At 52.4% G+C, this 21,603-nt stretch overlaps 7 protein-coding genes across 7 annotated transcripts; 3 read left to right on the top strand and 4 right to left on the bottom strand.

Annotated features, from left to right (window-relative positions):
* Positions 1–151: 151 nt before the first annotated feature.
* On the top strand, positions 152–794 carry CONPUDRAFT_41025 (cytochrome b5; the record flags this gene model as incomplete). Its single annotated transcript, XM_007769116.1, has 6 exons — positions 152–230; positions 290–318; positions 370–406; positions 462–559; positions 610–683; positions 737–794. Coding segments are annotated over 6 exons (375 nt in total), but the record flags the coding sequence as incomplete, so codon positions are not given.
* On the bottom strand, positions 768–2,235 carry CONPUDRAFT_103225 (mitochondrion protein). Its single transcript, XM_007769799.1, has 7 exons — positions 2,161–2,235; positions 1,873–2,108; positions 1,633–1,809; positions 1,534–1,555; positions 1,355–1,459; positions 1,234–1,263; positions 768–1,166 (listed from the first exon to the last, which is right to left on the bottom strand). The coding sequence occupies exons 1-7, from the start codon at positions 2,164–2,166 to the stop codon at positions 1,122–1,124; spliced, it is 621 nt and encodes a 206-aa protein (XP_007767989.1). The 5' UTR covers positions 2,167–2,235; the 3' UTR covers positions 768–1,121.
* A 72-nt stretch (positions 2,236–2,307) lies between these two features.
* Positions 2,308–5,869, bottom strand: CONPUDRAFT_136791 (uncharacterized protein). Its single transcript, XM_007769800.1, has 6 exons — positions 5,682–5,869; positions 5,495–5,611; positions 5,199–5,447; positions 4,514–5,149; positions 4,094–4,462; positions 2,308–4,046 (listed from the first exon to the last, which is right to left on the bottom strand). The coding sequence occupies exons 1-6, from the start codon at positions 5,797–5,799 to the stop codon at positions 2,533–2,535; spliced, it is 3,003 nt and encodes a 1,000-aa protein (XP_007767990.1). The 5' UTR covers positions 5,800–5,869; the 3' UTR covers positions 2,308–2,532.
* Positions 5,870–5,959: 90 nt separating this feature from the next.
* CONPUDRAFT_164888 (beta and beta-prime subunits of DNA dependent RNA-polymerase) lies at positions 5,960–11,993 on the top strand. Its single transcript, XM_007769801.1, has 11 exons — positions 5,960–6,334; positions 6,387–6,472; positions 6,561–6,683; positions 6,737–7,350; positions 7,404–7,609; positions 7,659–8,461; positions 8,508–8,534; positions 8,583–9,114; positions 9,177–9,462; positions 9,518–9,746; positions 9,812–11,993. Exons 1-11 carry the CDS (start codon positions 6,034–6,036, stop codon positions 10,277–10,279), a joined length of 3,675 nt encoding a protein of 1,224 aa, XP_007767991.1. The 5' UTR covers positions 5,960–6,033; the 3' UTR covers positions 10,280–11,993.
* Positions 11,994–12,508: 515 nt separating this feature from the next.
* Positions 12,509–13,402, bottom strand: CONPUDRAFT_54680 (uncharacterized protein; the record flags this gene model as incomplete). The annotated part of the gene is made up of 4 exons (XM_007769224.1): positions 12,509–12,758; positions 12,808–12,819; positions 12,877–13,037; positions 13,091–13,402. Coding segments are annotated over 4 exons (735 nt in total), but the record flags the coding sequence as incomplete, so codon positions are not given.
* A 223-nt stretch (positions 13,403–13,625) lies between these two features.
* On the bottom strand, positions 13,626–18,681 carry CONPUDRAFT_143709 (uncharacterized protein). The gene is made up of 11 exons (XM_007769802.1): positions 18,612–18,681; positions 18,267–18,555; positions 18,082–18,219; positions 17,878–18,028; positions 17,545–17,809; positions 16,195–17,484; positions 14,974–16,140; positions 14,775–14,926; positions 14,609–14,723; positions 14,333–14,553; positions 13,626–14,280 (listed from the first exon to the last, which is right to left on the bottom strand). The coding sequence occupies exons 2-11, from the start codon at positions 18,479–18,481 to the stop codon at positions 13,801–13,803; spliced, it is 4,194 nt and encodes a 1,397-aa protein (XP_007767992.1). The 5' UTR covers positions 18,482–18,555; positions 18,612–18,681; the 3' UTR covers positions 13,626–13,800.
* On the top strand, positions 18,638–21,391 carry CONPUDRAFT_136795 (S-adenosyl-L-methionine-dependent methyltransferase; the record flags this gene model as incomplete). The annotated part of the gene is made up of 11 exons (XM_007769803.1): positions 18,638–18,877; positions 18,939–19,050; positions 19,105–19,143; positions 19,196–19,309; positions 19,364–19,451; positions 19,504–19,571; positions 19,619–19,766; positions 19,815–19,923; positions 19,973–20,475; positions 20,540–20,928; positions 20,991–21,391. 9 exons carry the CDS (start codon positions 18,638–18,640, stop codon positions 20,051–20,053), a joined length of 999 nt encoding a protein of 332 aa, XP_007767993.1. The 3' UTR covers positions 20,054–20,475; positions 20,540–20,928; positions 20,991–21,391.
* Between the last annotated feature and the right edge of the window lie 212 nt (positions 21,392–21,603).

The raw sequence follows: 21,603 nt of genomic DNA on the forward strand, positions 1-21,603 counted from the left end.
GTTTGCGTGGGAATCCGGTAAACATTTTATATGGCCATGTTGCAACTCAGCGTCCGATAGACGCGAAGCACAGACTCTTCTTGCTCCTCCCCATTTCTCTCTCTTTTGCTCTCCCCAGACTCCCTCCGTCTTCCGACTACCTCCTCCAAACATGTCCAAGGTCGTCTCCTACGAAGAGCTCCAGGCCCACACCAAGAAGGACAACCTCTACGTCCTCATTCACGACAAAGGTTCGTTCCCGATACCCGGTCCTCATTTATTGCCTCATTTGTTGACAACGAACAATCAGTCTACGACGTCTCCAAGTTCCTTGACGAGGTACATAGCACACGTAACATCGCCCTACTGCTTGACCTTATGACTGTGTAGCACCCTGGAGGCGACGAGGTGATCTTGGCTGAGGCTGGTATGTACACCCTGCTCGTCCTCGTGACACGCGACTGACCCCCAAACGATGACAGGTAAGGATGCCACCGAGGCATTCGAGGACGTCGGCCACTCTGACGAGGCCCGGGAGCTCCTCCCTCCCATGCTCGTCGGCGAGTTCAGCAAGGAAGACGTACGTCATTCCGCCTTATCCGTATCCTTCCGTCCTCGACATTGTTTCAGGCTGCCAAGTTCAAGACGGGTCGCTCTAGCCAGGCTAACAACGCTGCCTCCCATGCCGTTGAGCAGGGGTCAAAGTACGTACTCCATACATTCCTGGTCGATTAGATGCTAATCACCGCCCCTCTAGCTTGATGTACTTTGTCCCTCTCACTCTTCTCGGCGCATACTTCGCGTGGCGCTTCTACGGCCAGGCTTAAAAGCGTATATCTATCTATCAAGGCACAGTTCGTACTCGTGACGAATACCACTTACACTTACTTATCCCATATCCTGGTGTCCGACCTTCGTTGTGTCTTAATTCCTTACTTAGCCTTATTGGATATAGATTCTGCCTGAGCCCTCACCCATGCCAGCATCATTCAGTCTGACAAGAATGAAATGGGACGGTACTTTTGATCCAATGGTACCGTATCGAATTATCAGTTCGCAAACTATAAATACAAAGGTACAATCTAACATTACATGGTAGCCTACAACTTGGGTCTTCAGTGCACACCAATCAGTGGCCCATTCTACTCTGCTTTAGCATTCTCCTTGGCCCGCTGCTGCTCCTCAATCTGCGAAGTTGGATGATCAATCCTGCTGTCATTATAGTTCAAACCATCACTCCATTCAGACACTTACCACATGGGCCCAGGTATGGTCGTTGTTCTTCTGCAGATGACCCCGTCATGGGGCGGCGTTAGCTTCGAACCGGGAATAGCACAAACACAACGATGTGGCGTATGAATGCGATGAGACTTACCGTTTTGTTGGCAGCCGCTTCCCTCCGCTGTGCATGAGTGAACACGGCGGCGGCAATCAATACTCCAATGGTGATGCCTTGAGCCCACACACGGACTTGAACAACCTATAAGAGCCCCTATCAGTCAGAAATCGGAAAGCAGAGGTGGATGGCTCAGGAGGAGTGCAATGTATGCGTACCTTCTGCGGCGTCGTCTGCAAGCTATTCGTTTCGCAACGTTCATATTAATCAATCCATTCCGAGCACTTAACTGCATCAAGACTAGTCAAGCCACTCACGGGTCTTTCATGATGTAGCTCCCGATCGCTGCAACCGAGAGCGCCCAGGTGCCGCTGATCACACTCAGCTGGTGGTTCGCAGCCCACTCCGCGGCCTTGTCCTTCATGCCGAGCGATGCCCAGCGCCGGTTCTCCTCCTCAGCCTGCCGGTCGATCTCCATCTTGCCCACTCCAGTCCTGAATATTACATCAACCATATGCGTGAGGACGACGGAGGAGTATACTGCTGGTCATACTCACCATTTTGACCGCTCGTACTCGAGCCCAGCGTGCTCCGCGCGAATAGAAATAAGGGGGGCGATGACGATGACCGCGCCGAAAGCCTTGAGTGGGAGCGGGAGCTGGCGGTAGTACGGCCACCGCTTGTTGAGCAACCAAAACGACGGGAGGGCGATGGCAGAGCCTAGCGCTGCACCCTCGACGGCGCCTTTTATGGTGGCGTTGTTGTGCTCCTTGAGCTCGGACTCGGAGACAATCTACGTAATTCATATGGTCAGATAATGAGTAGAATAGAGGAGTCAGCCCTGCCTTCATGGTGTATTATGGCGAAGTAAGGTCTGGCGGAGGACTATAAATATTGTTGCGCACTCATCCTGCGGTCCCACTCGGGGAGTGTGTCAGAGTGACGACATACCTGCTTCGCATCTATCGGACCCAAATGGAATCTCAAAGTATGGGAAAGCTAGCTTCATTACATTCCTCGCAATTGTTGCAGTGGCATATCTACTTACAACTAGCTACGTATATATTCACTAAAGACAAAAGAAATTATGCAAAAACAAAACGACTTCACAAAGGCATAGGCGTAATCACAGCGTGGAATGGAGGAGACGAACGGAGATACAAGGAGGGAGGGAGGGAGAAGCCACTGGGTAGACGGACACAACAAAACGGTACGCTTTAGAAGTGGTCCACAGTAAACGTCCACCTCCCGTTCTTGATATCAAAGCTCTCAAAGTGCGTGTCCCGCATGCCCTTCAGCCGCTTCAGGTGCTTCACCGCGGCAGGGTGCTTCTCGTCCTTGATCGGCTCTCTCGTCGCCTTGTCCACCGTCCAGCAGTTCTCCAGAATGATCCTCGCACGCACGTTCAGGCCCGATCCCGGAGTGGGCTTGTCGACATCGTCGCTGTCCGGGTACACGCTGCACTCCTTCTCGTCGAACCGCACGACCTCGCCCAGCAGCGAGCCCAGTCGGCTCAGGTTCGTCAGATCGACTGGCTCGAGGAAGTGGATCTCGCCGTAGCCGATCCGCCCGACGATGAGCCCCTCGAATGCGACAAGCTGCTCGTAGCCGACGTGCACAAGGTCTTTCAGGTCCGGCTTGACCCAGTAGTCTCCGTGCTTTAGCTTAGCGGGTTCTAACTTGTCCTCATTGACAGCGCTGCTCGTACCGGGAGCAGAGAACCGGTTGAGGGACTTCTTCGTTGGTGCTGCGTCGTTCTGCGGTCCGCTAACAGCCACGAGCGCGTCTTTTTCTCGTGCGATCTCCTTCTCCCGGGCGGCCTGGCTGAGGGCGGGGTTGAACAGTACTTTGCCTGGGCTCGAACGGGCAGCTGGCGATGCACTCCTGGTGAAGAGGTCCGATGGTTCGACCTTCTTGTCCAGCACAAGTTTCTTTACGCTCTGTCTGGGCCCGCTGCCGAGCGCAGGACTCGAGCTACGGCCGAACAGAGAATCTGGCCCCGGAGATGCTCTGCCTTCAATCTTGCTTAACGACAGAGCGTTGGACTTCCCGTTTGGCAGTAGGCTGCTGGAGAACTGGTTGTTGCCTTGGGCTCCTGCGGTAGAAGCGCCGAAACCTCGCAACTTCGAGTTTGCAGGGGCGTAACCTAGCTGGAGGCGTGGGACGGGAGAGCGCGTCGGGACATCGACAAAGAAGCCCGGCTTCTTTTTGGGTTGTTGGTCGAGAGTGACCGAGCGAGGTCCAGGAGGGAGAAGAGAGAAGATGGGCATGCTGTTGTTGATCGGCTCGGCAATAGACGCAGTGAGACTGCCCTGAACTGGAGCGGCAGAGGATGCGTTCAGGTTGGTTGATTGGCCGAGCCCACCGCCGAACAGCGAATTGCCAAAGCCAGTGTTCGAGGTTGAGGTATTCGGGGCGCCAGGGGGCTTACTACCGAAGAGCGACGTGCCAAACGCATTCGTCGATGCAGGCTGCTGCGTTGTCGCCTGTCCCGATGGCTGTCCCCAGAGGTTGGTCTGCTGGCCAGTACCTTGCGTGGTGTTGTTTGTATTGGCACCAAAGCCACCAAAGAGGCCTCCACCTGCGGCTGCGCCAGCTGGCTTCTGACCGAATAGACTGCTTGTTTGCGCAGGCTGTTGATTTTGCTGGTTGTTATTACCAAACAATCCTCCTCCGCTCGTATTGCCAAACAGGCCACCGGAAGGCTGAGTTGTCTGAGTGTTTCCAAAAACTGGTAAACTGTGAGTGTATGTAGTTTAGATATGAACGACGACGTACGACCACCCGGCTGTTGCTGGTTTGGTTGCTGTTGGTTCTGTTGGTTCTGTTGGCCGAATAAACCACCACCAGCGTTGCCCCCAAACAGCCCCCCACCTGTTGCAGGTTGCTGCCCTTGCTGTTGGTTCTGTTGAGGGTTTCCAAAAAGGCCGCCGCCACCGCCGAAGCCAGTAGTAGTTGTGTTTGCTTGGGCTGGCTGGCCAAAGATTGAAGGTTTGGCAGCGTTATTGTTATTCGCGCCAAAGCCACCAAAGGTATTAGTGCCTTGATTTTGCTGAGGCTGTCCAAATATACTCGAGCCAGTAGTACCGGTGTTGGCAGGTTGACCAAAAGCGTTTGTTGACGGATTGTTTCCAAAAGTATTGCCAGCTAATAGATATAATTAGAACACAATGGAGATTTATAGTTCGAAGAACTCACCAGCGCCGCCACCAAAAGTGCCAAAGCCAGTTGTAGGTTTGTTTGGCTGACTGAATGCAGGGTTGGTGGTGGTCGAACCAAAGATGCTGCCAGTGCCGGCGCCTGGCTGTTGTTGTTGCTGTTGTTGCGGCTGCTGCTGCTGCTGGTTCTGGCCGAAGCCGCCAAACCCAGATGATTGTTGTTGTTGAGGCTGACCAAAGGTCGACGTGCCACCGCCACCAAACATGCTGCCACCTGTCGAACCAGTGTTCTGACCAAACCCACCAAACCCTGCTCCAGTGGCTGGCTGGTTATTCGGCGTGCTGCCGAACGCGTTTCCGCCGCCGCCGCCGCTGCCGCCGAAGATCGAAGACCCTGTTGCAGGCTGGCCAAAGGCGCCCGTGGGCTGTGACCCGGCTGCGGGCGCGCCAAACGATGACTGTCCAAACGCTCCCGCGGTTTTCCGCCCTTGTTGGTAATCCTGCACGCGGATCTCCTCAAAAGATGTGCCACGGTAGGCGGGCATGGCCGTGATGGCCTGATACTGCAGCATGGTGGAAGTGGTTCCATCCTTCTCAGTGAACACGTTGAACGGGGGATTCGAAGACCCTGTCGTCACTGGTGGCACGCTATCGGACGGTCCGGATGAGGTATTCGCTGCAATGAATGTCAGCGCTGATCATGGAAGGAATACTTTGTCGCTCACCTGTGGTAACACCAAAACCCGTCGTAGGCTTGTTCTGTCCGAACATTCCACCACCTCCACCAAAGGCGTTTGGAGGGCCACTGTTAGACCCGAACACGTTCGAACCCGACGTCCCAGCCGGGTTGTTTGTCCCAAACGCATTCGTTCCCGAACCGAACGTCGAACCTCCGCCCCCAAAACCGCCAAAGCCAGTGGTAGGTTTGGGTGCTCCAAAGGCAGAGGTGCTCGCGCTGTTGTTCCCGAAAGTACCTACAAGAAATGAGGAGAGACGAATAGAGGACAATAAACAAACATACCAAAGCCAGATGTGCCCGTGTTGCCGGGGGTGCTTCCTAGACCACCAAACATGGGGTTTGCCTGCTGCTGTGGTTGTTGTGGTTGGCCAAAGGTAGAGGGTGTGCTTGAACCAAAGGCTGTTGATGATGCTTTGTTAGGATTCGCGTGCCGCATCGTCAACAGCAAGGCAGATGAATGATGACTTACCTCCACCGGCTCCGAACGCATTGTTGCTGGGCTGACCAAACGCGGAGGGCCCCTGCTGCTGGTTCTGTTGCGGCTGCGTCTGCCCCCACGTAGACTGCACGGTGTTGTTTCCAAACATTTTCTGGAGAGGGGCGAGAGCGACGAGGAGCTCGCCGTCGTGGACGACAGCGGTGCGAGAAAGGAGGTAGGACGCGGAGTTGGAAACCGTACAAACTCAGACAGCGCGTTTATGGTCATTTTTTCCACGCGAGACCGATGATAGTGTGGTGGCTGTGCCAAAAATCTAGCAGCTGGTCAGGAGCTACAGTTTAAAGCTCGAGGAAACTCGCCCAAAAAACATAAAATCGTCGACATGCCAGACGGATCGGCAGGGCCAAGTCGCAAGCCCACTTTTGATACCCTAGCGCGCGAAGATGCATTTCGAAACCCAGACCAAAAAACATCTACCTACCCAATCCTCAACGAGTTCGTCACTCCGCTTCTCGAATCATTCAATGCCCTCTTCGACGACTCAGGCCTCCCAAAGGGCGACGGGGACGGACGTGGCCTGTTATCTCTCGCCGTCAAAGACATCGGAGAAAGGGTTGTTTTCGATGGGACTGGTCAGATAGGCACTGAAAGTGGCCAGACAGGATGGGGAAACCGCTTGAGCAGTAAGTTGTACGCATAACCTGTTTCTTGTGAGCTAATCTCTAACCACGATAGTTTGGATTGAGGATGTATCATTATCAGCACCTCGTGTAACCGACAAGGATACATGGAGCACTGAACGTCGAGTTTATCCCTCAGAGGTGAGCATGCCATCTGAGATTGAGAGTGACAGAATCTCCTTGTCATTCATTGTTAGTATCCCTTCAATGCTCATATATAGATTTATAGGCTCGTGAACGCTTAGTATCTTATCGAGGTCGTATGCAAGCCAAAATTTGTTGGAGAATAAATGGCGAGGAGCCAACCCAGAGCATAATGCGAGATTGTGGTCTAGTGCCAATCATGGTCCGGGTCGGTGTCAAGTACTTTCTTATCCAAAGCACCAAGTTGACGTCAAAATACAGTCTGTGCGGTGTAACCTTCGATCATTACCGTCTTCAGAGCTTGTCCGCCGACACGAAGAGCCCGAAGAATTCGGCGGCTACTTTATCATCAACGGCAACGAACGTCTTATTCGCTACCTCATCCTCCCAAGACGAAATCATGTCATCTCCCTTATCCGCCCGTCTTTCACGAACAGAGGGCCATCATATACTCAGCATGCAGTTCAAATCCGCTGTGTCCGACCAGACCAGACGAGCGCTACAAATACGCTCCACTACCTTGCCAACGGGAGCGCAATGTTACGCTTCAGCTGGCGAAAGCAAGAATATGTGATTCCAGTCATGCTTATCCTCAAGGCTCTCATTGGCGCCTCTGACAAAGAGATCTTTGAGCATCTCATGATGCAAGACTTTGATAACACTTTTCTGTCCGACCGCGTCGAGCTGCTTCTGCGCAGCTTTAAGCGATTCGCCCTGTACACCGGCGAGCAATGTCTTGAATATCTGGGCGACAAATTCCGCGTCGTCTTAGGTTTGCCAGAAGACTGGACTAACAAGGCACTCGGTGTTTGGTTGCTTCAGAAGATGGTTCTCGTCCACGCAGATTCGGCAAGGGACAAGTTCCGTATGTTAATGTACGTTGAATTCATAGAGGAACCTGAAGTTACCGTGCTCACAGTTGTGATAGCTTCATGCTTCGCAAGCTTTATGCTCTGGTCTCCGGTGCTTGCTGCGGGGATAATCCTGATTCGCCTCAGCACCAAGAGGTGCTCCTTCCAGGATACCTATATGGCATGATCATCAAAGAAAGACTGGAAGAGGGCTTAAATGCAGTACGCAATCAAATAAACATTGACGTCCGAAGATCAGAACCGCCGGTGGATTTTATTGACAGTAAGTCTATTGCGTAACCTTGATCATAACCGTTAAAGCATCTTCACAGAACGCTACATAACGAAGGTCATCAATAAAGTGAACTGGGACATTGGTGCCAAGATGGCAAATTTCCTAGCCACAGGCAACCTCATCTCTCCCTCGGGACTTGACTTGCAGCAAGCATCCGGTTTCACTATCGTTGCCGAAAAGCTGAATTGGCTTCGTTACATCTCTCATTTTCGTTCCATTCACCGTGGTGCCTTCTTTGCTGAACTCAAAACGACAACCGTCAGAAAATTGCTTCCCGAAGCATGGGGTTTTCTGTGCCCTGTCCACACTCCCGATGGTTCGCCATGTGGTCTCCTCAATCATCTTTCGCGAACATGTCGCATCGTCACCTCCCCTTTGGCAGTCGCACACATTCCAGCCCTGCTAGTCGCCCATGGTATGACACAAGCATTTTCTGCGTCTATCGACGGCAGAAAGAACCTCTGCGTACAGCTTGACGGCCGGGTGATTGGTTGGGCTCGGCCATCGGTTGCCCGTCAACTCGCGGGCAACCTGCGGTTCTGGAAGACCGAGGGCCAGCACCAGGTCCCCATGGACCTTGAGATTGGCTTCGTGCCAGAGTCGAGGGGTGGACAATACCCTGGTTTATTCCTGTTTTCAACACGGGCAAGGATGATGCGGCCGGTGAAGTATTTACTGAACGGAAAGGCCGACCAGATAGGTTCGTTCGAGCAGGTGTACATGGATATTGCTATTCAGCCCAGCGAGATTGAGCCGGATGTATCTACACATGTCGAACATGCACCCACGAATTTCCTTTCGATCTTGGCAAATTTAACCCCCTTCTCGGATTTCAACCAAGTACGTGGGTTTTCTATGGCTAATAGCTCTGCTGACACGCTCTCAGAGTCCCCGAAATATCTATCAGTGCCAGGTAAATGACACTTACTTCTACGGTTTCATATCACTTAGGGTTCTCTAGATGGGTAAACAAACCATGGGCACTCCATCAACAGTGATGCAGCACCGTACCGACAACAAGCTCTACCGCTTGCAAACAGGGCAAACACCCATCGTGCGACCACGGTTGCACAACACCTACGCCATGGATGCCTACCCCAACGGCACGAACGCCATCGTCGCCGTCATCTCGTACACTGGCTACGATATGGAGGACGCCATGATTTTGAACAAGTCTGCCCATGAGCGAGGTTTCGGATACGGTACCGTCTACAAATCCTCGATAGTCGACCTGAAGGATATGCGCGGTGCCTCCAAGGCTACCTCGGCGCCTACTCTTCATTTCGGCCTCGGGTACGAGATCAACACTACACTGGGAGATAAGCAGCACGCTTGCTGCAACTTTGTTGACCAGGATGGTCTTCCAATCATTGGGGCCAAGCTCAATGCTGGTGATCCGCTTGCTGCGTATGTCGATGATAATACCGGGAGGACAAAGTTCGTCAAGTACAAGGGCGATGAGCAGGCAATTGTCGACACGGTGCGCGTCATAGGTGGGTCTATCACAGCGTTATGGATGTCGTATCCGTGCTAACGCGCCGCTATTGTATGATAGGCGCAGATGCTGGAGACAGTGAACTCCAGAAAATCCAAGTCACCTTGCGCATAACACGTTCTCCTGTCATTGGCGACAAGTTCTCGTCACGACACGGCCAGAAGGGTGTCTGCTCACAAAAGTGGCCCGCCGTAGACATGCCCTTCACCGAGAGCGGCATGCAGCCAGATGTCATCATCAACCCGCATGCGTTCCCAAGTCGAATGACTATCGGTATGTTAGTAGAGAGTATGGCTGGCAAGGCCGGAGCTATGCATGGCCTCGCTCAGGATGCGACGCCTTTTCAGTGAGTTGACATCTGCAGGCAGCCTCCTCATTTTTCGCTGACATGTAATGTTAAGGTTTTCTGAAGAGGACACTGCCATCTCGTACTTCGGTGACCAGCTGCTTGCCGCAGGGTACAACTACTACGGCAACGAGCCCATGTATTCTGGTATCACTGGCCAGGAATTCGCCGCCGACATTTACATCGGTGTGGTATACTACCAGCGCCTGCGACACATGGTGCTCGACAAGTTCCAAGTCCGAACGACAGGTCCAGTCGACCAAGTTACTCGTCAACCCGTTAAGGTGCGTTCTGGCTTTGTCTATTCTCCTCGCAATTCATGTCTTCAAAATCAACGTATTTGTAACAGGGTCGCAAGCGCGCTGGTGGTATCCGTTTCGGTGAGATGGAGCGTGACGCCCTGATCGCGCACGGAACATCCTTCCTCCTCCAAGACCGCCTGATGAACTGTTCCGACTACTCAACTGCCTGGGTCTGTCGGACGTGTGGTAGCCTGATCTCCCTCGGATACGACGATGTCAGCCTGGGTGAAGCCTCGACATCGGGCAAGCTCCGCGCGACAGGGCCGGGTGGAGAGTATTGCAGAGTCTGCCGTGCCGCCGCCGAAGAAGAAGACGAGCGAGCACGCGAGGCGTTGGCGTCGGGGCGCCCAGCACATAACCACGCTGATCTCAGAGTCGCAATACCACCCTCGCACGTTCTTGGTAGCACCTCAAAAGGCGGCGACCTCGATGTCATTGCCGTTCCCTATGTCTTCAGATACCTCTGCGCAGAGCTCGCCGCCATGGGCATTGCCGTCTCAGTGGAAGTATCATAGTTATAGATGTCAAAAGCTGAACGGCATACTGTACTGGAACCACATCATTACAGGGAATACATAGCTAATAATGGTATCAAGGATAGAAGGACGCCCAAAGACAAAACGAATGTGGGGACTAGCCTGCTCAACAAGCATGTGTGGTGAGCGAACGAAGCAAGGTACACGAAAAAATAAATATGTGCAAAGAAGCAGAACATATCTCCGAATATAGATGAGAAGCAATCAGATGGGTTGGGTCGTATCCGCCCGCGCAGGATTCCTGCCGGGCAATGGAGGGGGTGTCGCATTGGGGCTATCAAGCTGGCTTTCTCCGAGAAACGCTTCAACGACTACATTCTCGGCGTTGATGGTAGCATCTTCTGAATGCGCCACTGCTACGTCGGGGTCGACTGGATCGATAGGTATCTTGCATTTCGCCATAAACATATCAACAATGAGCCGGCACTCTTCAGCATTCGTAGCGGAGGAGAGAAGGCGATGCATATCGCGGGCGTGTTCGGTGACTGCGATGAGCTGAGGATCGGGCTTGGGAGCGACATTCCGTTTGGACCCGTTTTCCATAGCACGCTTCGAGGACGTACGCTGCGGTGCGTTGACAGGCCCAGAGGGAATGGTAAGTGTTTGAGATGGTGGGGCCTGCAAACTATCGGTACGCTTGGCAGGTATTGCAATGGTAGCACCGGCAGGGGCTGGTGGCTTGGATGAAAGATCTGTGATTGACGACACATCCGGGACGCTGGAGTCTTTCGTCCCCACAACAGACTCAGGCATAGGCTCGTTGCCGTCCCACAGAGGCACAGGTTTACGAGACATGGAGGCCGCACGTGAACGACTGGCCTGTGACGTACTATCCTTGTCCTTATCCCCAGAGCTTTGTGAACCGGTGGAGGGCGAAGGGGCCCTGGGGTAACGAGGAAGAACAGGTTTGTTTGCCAAAGGACTAAGAATCATGTTGCTCCTGGTGGTACCAGCAGGGGAAGAGGGCATGTCTGGGGTGACGAAACCCTTGCGAGGCGAGATTCTCCCATCTGAATCCGAGCGAGCACGGGTGTCACTTGAGAGCGTGATCTTGGATATCATTCTTTGCAAGCGACCGCTGCGCTTCGGGGCATCAAAAGAAACCAAATTCTCGTTGCCGAACGGTGGCTGCGGGGGTTCCGGTGGACCTTCGGACAGGAAGTCGATGAGATCTCTTGCATTAGAGGATATACCTCGAGATTTCTCGCCCTTAGAGACTGCTGATAGCGGTGGGGGCGGCAGATCCTCTTTGTCAGATCCTCCCATTATATCATCTATATCCATATCCTCTAAATTGCCGACGACTTTACGTTTGCGCTGCGTTTTGGGGTTCTCTGGATCCATCTCCTTAGCTGCAGTCTGCTTCTGGGTAGGAACCGTGGCACTCGAGGAAGAAGGCTTCATGAATGGTGCAATGCTTGAGAAAGACGGGGTCCTCGAAGTATGTTTAGGAGTAGCAACACTGGAAGCAGAACGTTTGCGTGTAGGTGCGGAAGATGCTAGAGGTGTTGAAGTCACACTATGCTGTCTAGGACGTTGGGCGCTCGAGGGGTCCTCTTCATCTTCAATGATGGAATCAACGTGGCGGAGCTGGCGCGGAGGCATAGAGTTTTGAGGTGGCAAAGAAGGAACTGGGGGGACGCCAGGATGACGCCTTTCGTTGGACCTGCCGTTGGTCTTCAGTGCACGAGCCTTTTCTTTCTCCTTGTTGAAGGACTGCTCCAATATTACATTCGATAAATTGACTAATGTACCGACATTGCTCACCTCCATTGTCTTCAATCGATCAGGAGTCAACGAAACTTTCATCGTGGTGCCAGAGCGCATCATATCATCAAATTCCTGTGTGTCAAGAACATAAGACTACGAAATCAAGAAGAAGAGATTACACGCACATCGAAAGTTGAAGACGTCGGTGATGCTGCTCCACCATGCAATGACCTTCCAACGCTGACAGCCGACTCAGACTTGTGGTGTCCGTTACGGGAATCCTTAAGAGAGCCCCTATCAAAGGAAGCTCTACCACTCGACCCATTACCCTTGAGGGGGCCATTTGCCTTCTCTACCGAGGGCGTGGGTGACGGCGAACTAATGAGGCCTGGCGGGACTGGAAGGTCGGAGGACGTTTGTGACCGTCGGCCATTGAGAGACGAGTCCCTGCGAAGAGACTCTGGCGAATGTTGGAAGCTTACGGGTGGTGCGCGAGGACTATCCTTCGAGAAGGATTTGGTACGACGAGCGGGAGGGACCTTGGAGAAAGATTCGATCTGCTCGTAAACTGGGACAGAGGTCAGAATAAGCATCCGTGGTAATTATCTGGTACACAGCACCTTTCATACTCTTGAACAGGCCATATATAGTGGCATCCTCACACAAAGCGGTGAACAGATCGTGGGCATTAGACACGGTGCGGCTGCTGTCTCTGGCGGCGACGCGTCCCACGTTAGACAAGACATGCCTATGAATGCATAAGCATTGGAGAGAGTGGATCAGTGCGAAAGACGTACTCGCATACAGCTCTGCAACGAGTGTCAACATTAACCGGTAGTACTAGCTCGAAAGAATCGATCACGCACTCAACAATGGCCGTTAAATAGAGAGCAGCAGGATCGAGCACGGACGGCTGAGGAGGTTTGACACCCTGAGCCTTCATGCGCTCATATAGACGAGCCTCCGCGTCGGGGTTCTCGTCGGTATCACTTAGAGTCGAGTACCCCTCACACTTGAGGCGAAGAAGCTGGGGCACCTCTGATTCAGTTGCAAGCGAACAGCAGCAAAAATTGTGCGAACCTCGAACATCCATTGGGTGCTCCAGTCACCCTCCTCTGGGCCATGCTCGGGGCTCCCGCCCTTACGTTCCCAATACGCCCTCAACTCCATTTCCGCCTCCAGGACAGCCTCCTTGCCGAGCGTTGTCGGGAGAATCTTGTTGACGCCTCCACGAATTTTAGCCGTATGGAGGGCTTGGCTAGCGCTAAGGATGGCATAGAGAAACTCATCGAGGAAGACGTTGATGGAAGTGAGCGCTTCTGGGCTGAGTTTCGTGGGGCGTATATCGGACAAAATTACGTCCGCGGAACGTGCAGAAACGTAAGAAGGCGCTGGAAAAGATCACCGCTGAGCACGAAGGAGTAGAAACGCGTACAAAAGGCCATACTTACCAGCCCCAAGAGCCTGAGTAGGCCCTGCCATGTGCGGAGGGAGAGGATGGGAGTTGGGGAAACAAAGGGTAGAGATAAGTCAAATGATGAGTTGTCTGCCGGCCCTGTCAGTCTCAAATATCAAATAATATATGCAATTCTTTGGTACCATCTGACCACACTTTGCTGCCCAAAAGAATATCTCGCTTAATTCATCCCGAATCCATCATCCAAAATACCCATCGTAACATATCCACATGTGAAAACAAACGCATAACAGGTTTACGTCGCGACGACCAGCCACAACCTGCCACAACCATCTACGCCCGGAGAAGTTCATCAATCTTTTCTTCCCAACCTCTATGGCTCTAGCATCAGTGCCACGTCTTCCTCCTCGCCTACGTTCCGCCCGTCCGTCCCGTCTGACATCTCGCTGCCGCGGCTGCGTGCAAACGTCTGATCTCGCTCCTCCTCTATAACATCCGGATCGGCATCCTTCCCGGTCGTGTTTCCTTTGATCAGCCCGTCTGGGCCCTCCAAATTAGTCCCGTCCTCGTTCTCCATGGCGACGCCGAATTCTTCTTGCCCATTCCAGCACAAGTCGTCGCCCCTCCAAAGTACAAGGTCAGCCTCACACATCTTCGTTACCTCATGATTGTCTATGTCAGCAAGCATTAGCTTGGCTGGCCCGGAAGAGAGCGAAGCAAGGAAGTCGTATTCGTCCGGCCTTGAGTGAGAACTTCCTTCTTGCTCATATAGCAGTCGCGATCCGCGGGTGCGCATGGGCGCGTTCTGCTTCCTCAGTTTCAACCCCACCGGTGCAAATATGTTTCTCAGTACCTGGACACAAGTGTGAGCCGGACGCCGAACAGAATGTGCTCCCACAGGTTACCATTTGTCCAATACGGTCGTGATCCTGGCGAGACATGGGATGCTGGCTGATCCGCCGGGGTACACTCTGATAAGAAGGCATTATAGTAGGAATTCCCTCTGGCTCAGCAGCAACAATGGGGTGATATGGCTTGGTAACTTTGAAGAGGTATCGGTCATCGTTTTGATGTCGCTTGTTGTGTTGAAGTAGGTCAATCGGGTCGCTGAAATCCTCAAAACAATCTACGGAGGTCATCTGTGAGTATGAACACTTCTTAAAATCCATTTTCTTCCTTACGTATGTCAGGACATGGCATAACACGTAGTACATGGCTGACCAGATGGTGTTCCACTACGGTCCCGGTTGAGGCGAGCACCTGATTACAGTCTTGCCACCGACATTGCACCACACCCTAGAAATTTTATTCAACATTGTTATGTATTGGAACTTCATTTTGTTTTACCTCAGTGGGTACATGATGCCTGATAATGTGAAGGAACAGGTTATCGCCCGAGTTCATCACCGCCTGACAGTCTTTCCACAAACATGGACGTTCCCGCAACATTTGTCCTGAGGCCTCGAGTATTTGCTGCTCTTCCGGCGTAAAGTTGTGCGCTGTCAGCGTGGTTAAACAAAGTCAGACGGCTCAGAATAAAACATACATTTTTGATGTTCACCACCCAACCTGGCCGGTCGTCCTCCGCCAGCCTTTCGTCGCTTTCGGCGGAGCCAATTAGGTGTAGGCACGAGGATATAGAAGGATTTTCTCGTGTCACTAGTTCTCTTACGCTTGGTCGAAGTTCTTACAAGCCCTCCTGTGGATTCGGCAGCTGCGGAGCTGCTCTTTGAAGAGATCACAGTGTACTCCTTGGTCGCAGTTGCTGCAATGGGATCAGCCTGGGAAGGGATAACTGGGTCGCCATCAGCTAGGGAGTCAGCTGTGAGGTCTATCACATCCAAAGCCGAACTAGTCAACTCGGCCGGCAAGCATGGTGGCTCAGGAGACGGGGTCGGGGAATGCAGGAATAATGGGGTCTTGATTGCAGCTTGAGTACCACTCTTTTCCCGAATGGGAGTCTCCTGAGTGTGACCAAACGATAATAGTTCTGTTGAGTTGACCTCATGAACGTGAGTCGCCTGCGAGGGACCTGCCAATGATGCAATGGGCGGACGAACGCGCTCCTGGACAGGACTCTGGTTTGAATGACCAGGTCCAAACTGTGATGGAGAGATGGCTTCATGGACGACTGAAACTTCATGAACGCGGCCTGACGTAGACTGTACAGGCGAAGCGATGACTTCTTCTATCCGTGTCGACGGTCCCAACTCCAATTCTTGATCATTGTGAGAGGTCGTGTACTCCATCGCTATGTCGAACGGCGCCTCGCCGAACGAAGGGGATATGAGTGTACTAGGGTAGTTGGAGCTGTTCGCTATTGTATCATCATCGATCAAGAGGTGGCCATATCTTTGTGATGGAATGTCAACGTCGACAGTAGGGTGTACCGTAGGCGGCTGTGACGGGGCTGGCTCAGGAAAGGGTAGGTGTGAGGGGTTGACATATTCCTGATAACCCTCGAGGACAATTTGCTCAGGTGGCTGCGGTAAAGGTCCTACGAAAGCAGTTTCATGCTCGCCATCATCATTACTCACGGGGTTTCCCTTGGCCTGACCACCGTCCGGTGAAAGAGGGACTTGGTTTGGAGTCGGTTGCGTGATTGCGTACGACGAGTCTGGGAGACTATTCCTAATCTGGCCAACCATAAAGCCACGAGAAGTCTCCACTGCAGCATCGGCCCCATGTAGCTGTGGTTGGAGTTCCTTGGCACCTAATGGCATGGAGAGTCAGTAAGATGTTCTTTCAGTAGCAGCGTGCTGCTTACCCAAAGATTCATCCTGTGCAGCAATTAACGCTACTGGTGCGGAATTGTGAATTGCCATGTCCACCTCCGTAGTTTGGCTGTCAACAGAAGACGCGTCCCTAGGCTTGAAATCCAACAATGGCTCTTGACTTTGCTGAGATGATTTAATTATGGGCTTGGGCCCTAAGGCATTGACACTTGGTAGCCTCTGCCCGGGCGCTTGCATACCTGGTCTTCTCAAAGAACGCTGAATATCCTTCGCGAGCCGCCGCATATCAGCCTGAGAGGGTGTCCGTGGGTTTGGGGAGGCGCGGATTTTCAAAGGAGTTTCGGGAGGAGATAAAGCAGCTATCACTGGAGCGGGTGATGAGGGCCCTGCCTCTGGCGAGCGCTGCCGAGGACTGGTCCGGGGCGCTTCGCTGTCGACTGTGGGTGGAGCGGGTCCAGCATTCGGTGGAAGCGGGTGATTAGAGAAGCTAAAGGGACGATACAAGGATGGATCTAGACTACGGGCAGCATTTATCGGAGACTGATTGTGCACTAAAGCTAGGTTTGGAATGCGTTGGGACGGGCCAGGAACATGGATGCTGCCAGTGGTGTGCTGACTTGAGTTCATTTCGGATAATGGTCTAAGTGCGTGCGAGCGAATTGCATGGTGTGGTAGCCTTGGGTGTTGGCCCGTTTGCGTAGCTATAGGAGACTCTGAAGGAGCCTCAAAACGGACTGGTTTGTTGGCAAACGTGTTCAGAGACGTCGTGGTAGGCTCTGGCGGGGCACGGTTGTCTTGTGACTGCCCACCGGGTTGAGAAGGTTGTAAGGTGAGTGGCGCAGGGTTTTGACGAACGGCAGTTTCACGATGGGGAAATTCAGTACCGGATACGTTTGAAGGGGCGATTGACTTTTGCACAGGAATGGCGAAAGAACTTTCACTTGGCTTGGGAAGAAGAGCATCTTTGCTTTGGGCCGCGCCAGGAATTGAGGAAGACAAGCCGGCCGTGTTCCTTTGCAGTTCGGCAGTAGGCAAACTTACGATAGGTGGACTAGATGACTGAACATGTCGAGATTCGCTCCTGGAATACTCGAGCTGAGTTTCTTGCATTCGTACATTTTGCCCAGAGCCATCAGTATCATTCGTCTGGCGAACATGCGTTGACGACGATCTGTTGGCGGGAGCAGCACCATTGGCCTGTGCCGCTCCAATGGGGCGATCTCCAAATGTATTGCCTAACGCATTGTCCAAACTCGTCGTGGTGGCAAGATGATATGGCGTTTGATTATTATGAGGCTGGACCTGAGGATTAAATTGTTGCTCTGTGGAAAGACAAATCATCAGAGTTCTGGGTTACACGTAAGCAGGCTAGCTCTACGCACTCTGTTGTTGCTGAGACTGCTGGGCTTGGGTGATTCGTCCGAGTGTCTCCCAATAGTTAGCCATGGCCGATGCCTGATTCATAGGTATTCGAGCCATGGAGTGACCTTGCGGAATTTGGTCCGGATTTGGGAAACCCGGTGGATGAGGGGGATGCGAAGTGGGGTTTACATGTTGTTGTGTAAGTCCCTGATGGTGTGCAAACTGCGGCACTCGCTGCTGTGCTCCCACCTGAGAAAACGCTCTACCATCCTGCATAGGTGCCGACTAGGAAATGGCGGCAAAGGTCGACAATACTATTAGATTCGTGATACGAGTATTGGAGGAAAACATACCGCATGAAAAGGATTCATCATGCGAGGGCTGTCAGAGCGAGCCGTCAATGGGACCTGGTTACCACGAGGATCAACAGCAACAGCCGCTGAGTTTGGTGGAGGAAACCAGCCAGGGTGCACTGAAGCCACTCTCGGAGGTGCTTGGATTGATCTAACATGCTAGGTTGAGCATGAACCTCCAATAAAAGTGATTCGATAACTTACTGAGCGTTTGACCCAGATTGAGCTTGAGCTTGAGCTCGAACTTGAGCTTGCGCTTGCGCTTGAATTTGAGCTTGAACCTGGGCTTGGCCTGGAGCTTGGCCATGAGCTTGAGTTGCGTACATGATCTGTAGCATTTGCCTAGAATACGTTAGGATTACGCAAAAGCCATAGCCATTAAGACTGACTGTGCTCTCCGGCCTTGATCAATGGTCTCCTCCAAATAGCGTTGATGGGAATTGTTGATGGTACTTTCGTACCGGTCGAGCTGTTGACGAGCTCGCTGGATGTGTGCGATGGCGTAGTTGTAGCGGCGCTCGTCTAGGAAGGGCGGAACGTTGGTGTTGACGGAAACTGCTGAGTTGCTGGTCGGCGCGCCATGGTTTGGTTGGCCGTTCTCCATTGCCTCGCCTCAGGAGAGGGAATGATGGAGTCAGCAGAAAACAGGAGACTGCCACTGGCGACTCGGAGACGCGACTAGAGGGAGCGTGGGTTGGCGTGACACCGGGGAACGCGTCAAAGAACATTCTTGCCTTTTCCATCCTATTGGTCCTCCACAATGGCGTTCATTAGCCTCACCTCTAGAACACGGCTGCTCCTCCGCTCGCAACCCTTCAGAACATTTGCGACGGAGTCACCCAGCTCTTTCGCCCCCAAAGCCGCCCCTTATCAAGTCTTTGACAGAAATGCTAAACGCATGCAGAAAGACCGTGCCGTTTCCCGAGATGCCGGCGTTCGAAGCAGGACAGTCGACTACGTCAGAGAGGAGGTAGCAGAGAGGCTCATGGAGCGACTTATGGTAAGTCTCAGCTTGTCTGACTTGTCTGTTCACTGTTCAAAACATATATCTTGTGCTACAGGATATCAAACGCAAGTTCGATACTATAGTTGACCTTGGTTCTGGGCCGGGGCATATGTCCAAATTATTAGATCCTGAGAAGACGCGCAAGGTCATCATGATCGACTCGAGTGGTAAGTCTCTCTTCGAAAAAGGTATACTCGAGTGCTGACAATTTAATAATCCAGAACAAACTCTAAATCGTGACCCTGACGAGGAATTTGAAGGCAAGTCATTTAAACATCAACGGTTTACATCGCTAGAGCGCGCATATTACAGTGGAAGTCGAGAGAGTAAATGCCGACGAGGAAGCTTTACTCGATATCCTTCCCCGCAACTCCCAAGAAGCTGTCATGTCTTGCTTGAGCCTTCAGTGGGTCAATGACCTTCCAGGTATGTTCCCTCCCCTTCTCCCCGAGCTCAACTTGACATATCCCGTCTGCGTAGGTGTTCTCGTACAGGTGAAAGAATCCCTGAAGCCAGATGGCCTCTTTCTAGCGGCTATGTTCGGAGGGGATACACTCTTTGAGCTAAGGTTAATGTCCCGGATGGATATGTATCAACGCTCGCTGACGTCAGATGGACAGGACGGCTCTCCAGCTTGCTGAAGTTGAGCGGGAAGGTGGCATCTCACCTCATATTTCCCCCATGACCGGTAGGTTGACGCTATAATTCGCAGACCGCGTATTGATTTATGACTAGACACCAAGGACATGTCTAACCTGCTTTCCCGCGCTGGATTTACCCTCTTGACTGTTGACATTGACGAGGTCAAGGTAGAATATCCTAGTATATGGGAGCTGCTAGATGACCTCCGCGACATGGGCGAAAGTAATAGCGTGCTGGGACGGTCTGTCTCGTTGATTCCCTTCAAGATGATAATTTAATATCTCTACAGAAGGCACATCATTAGTCGAGATACGTTGACAGCTGCGTCGGCAATCTACAAGGAAATGCATGGTACACAGGAAGGCAATATCCCAGCTACCTTCCAAGTCATTTACATGGTAATTGCCTCGCCTTCCCCGTCTGCTCTGATGCTTACTTTCGCCTTAGATTGGCTGGAAACCCGCCCCCAATCAACCGAAGCCGTTAGAGCGCGGGACGGGAGAGACCAGCTTAAACGAGGTTTTGTAGGAGAGTCATAATACATTCGCCTAAAGTTACACCAAAGTAACGGCCAGTATCTGCTGGTCCTCATTTGTCACAGTCGTCCTGTTTACGAATCAGGTTCCCGCTCTGCGAGCTCTTGATCGTTCACTTCTTCCTCCTTTTCATTTATAGGTCCCGCGGAGACATTGTCGGTTTCACCGCTGATGAACTTCCGCTTTGGAATCACACTCCAGAACGCGCCCTCCCAGTCCTGGGTTTCTGTCCATCTCAGCAGTATCTCGAACACCTATTTCACGTCCAAAACATCACAGCATGGCCGAAGACGGCAATCCACGTACCTGGTTCACCGTCAAGACTTTGCGTGTCTTTAGCGAGGCAAGGTATCTGCCTATCGGAAGCCGGGCTGTCCTGATACCTGCCTCCTTCGCTTTGTTCAGGCATAGGTTCTAGCCGTCCAGTCAGCACCCCACTTCTTCAAAATCAGGTCCAGTCAGAGCTGAGTATGCCTACTTTATACCGATTGTGGTCGCAAATTCCTCCAATGATGTACACTTCGCCTTCCTTGAGTTCCATGAGCTCTTCATCAGTATCCGCCGTCAGATACACCACATCCTCTTTCCTCGAACGAGTATGCGAGCTCGATAGCAGAGGCAACTGCTCGCTCTCGTCGTCTAGTGGTTGTTGAGGCTCTTCTGTGCTAACGGGTGCCCATAGCCGTTCGTACCCTTCCTCCCACCACTCCGCGTTAGTCCATCTTTTGTACGACGAATCGTTCATACTGTCTAGCCGTGCCTTTGTGCGTCCATTGAGAGAAGTAAATATCAGACCCGAGAAAGGGTGCGAGGCGCGGCGGTTGGCACCATAAGTGTAAGCGAGCTGTGAGGTCAAAGACACAATTTCCTAAATCACGGAAGGGTACCGCTCAGATAGATGTTGAAAGTCAGAAACCATTTAAGACGCGCCTTGTCGATCATCATGTCATCAAAACCGAGGTCCACGACGACTTTAGCATTAAACGTGGTCTGCTGTGCAGATGATCGGGCAAGCTTCTGTCGTTTGGTCCTCTGCTGCTCGTCTCCCTCTTCATCGACATCGCCAACCTCTCCTCTTTCCCGCTCAGCCTCTGCACGTTCCTTGCGTTTCCGTTTCTTTGCCTCCCTTTCCCGAGCCCGTCGTTCCACCTTGATCTCAGCCATACGCGCTGCCTTCGCTGCCTTCTTCTGGGCTTTCTTTGACATGGGTTTCGTAATGTCTTCCACGCTATCCATCGGATCCGTTGAGGTAGGTTCTCCATTGCCATCAGTAAGAGAGTTGAAGACTGGCGCGTATTCTGGGTCCATTCTTGACTGGAGCGCAATACTCCTGACAAGCCTTCGAATCACTTTAAATCGCTTTACTACATTTATCCTAAGTGTACCATGCCATTTATCAACTACTCCGGCATTTGCCGAGTGCATGAGCTCGAATGATTCAGACAACTTAATTGCACGAAGCGTCATACGCATATGCCTGTTCATATGAACGTCAACGCCGCAGCTGCAGAGAACGATGACGCCGAGCGCCAGGCTAACGTA

Source organism: Coniophora puteana (genome assembly GCF_000271625.1).
Source record: "Coniophora puteana RWD-64-598 SS2 unplaced genomic scaffold CONPUscaffold_5, whole genome shotgun sequence".
In the NCBI taxonomy this organism is placed as follows: Eukaryota; Fungi; Basidiomycota; class Agaricomycetes; order Boletales; family Coniophoraceae; genus Coniophora; species Coniophora puteana.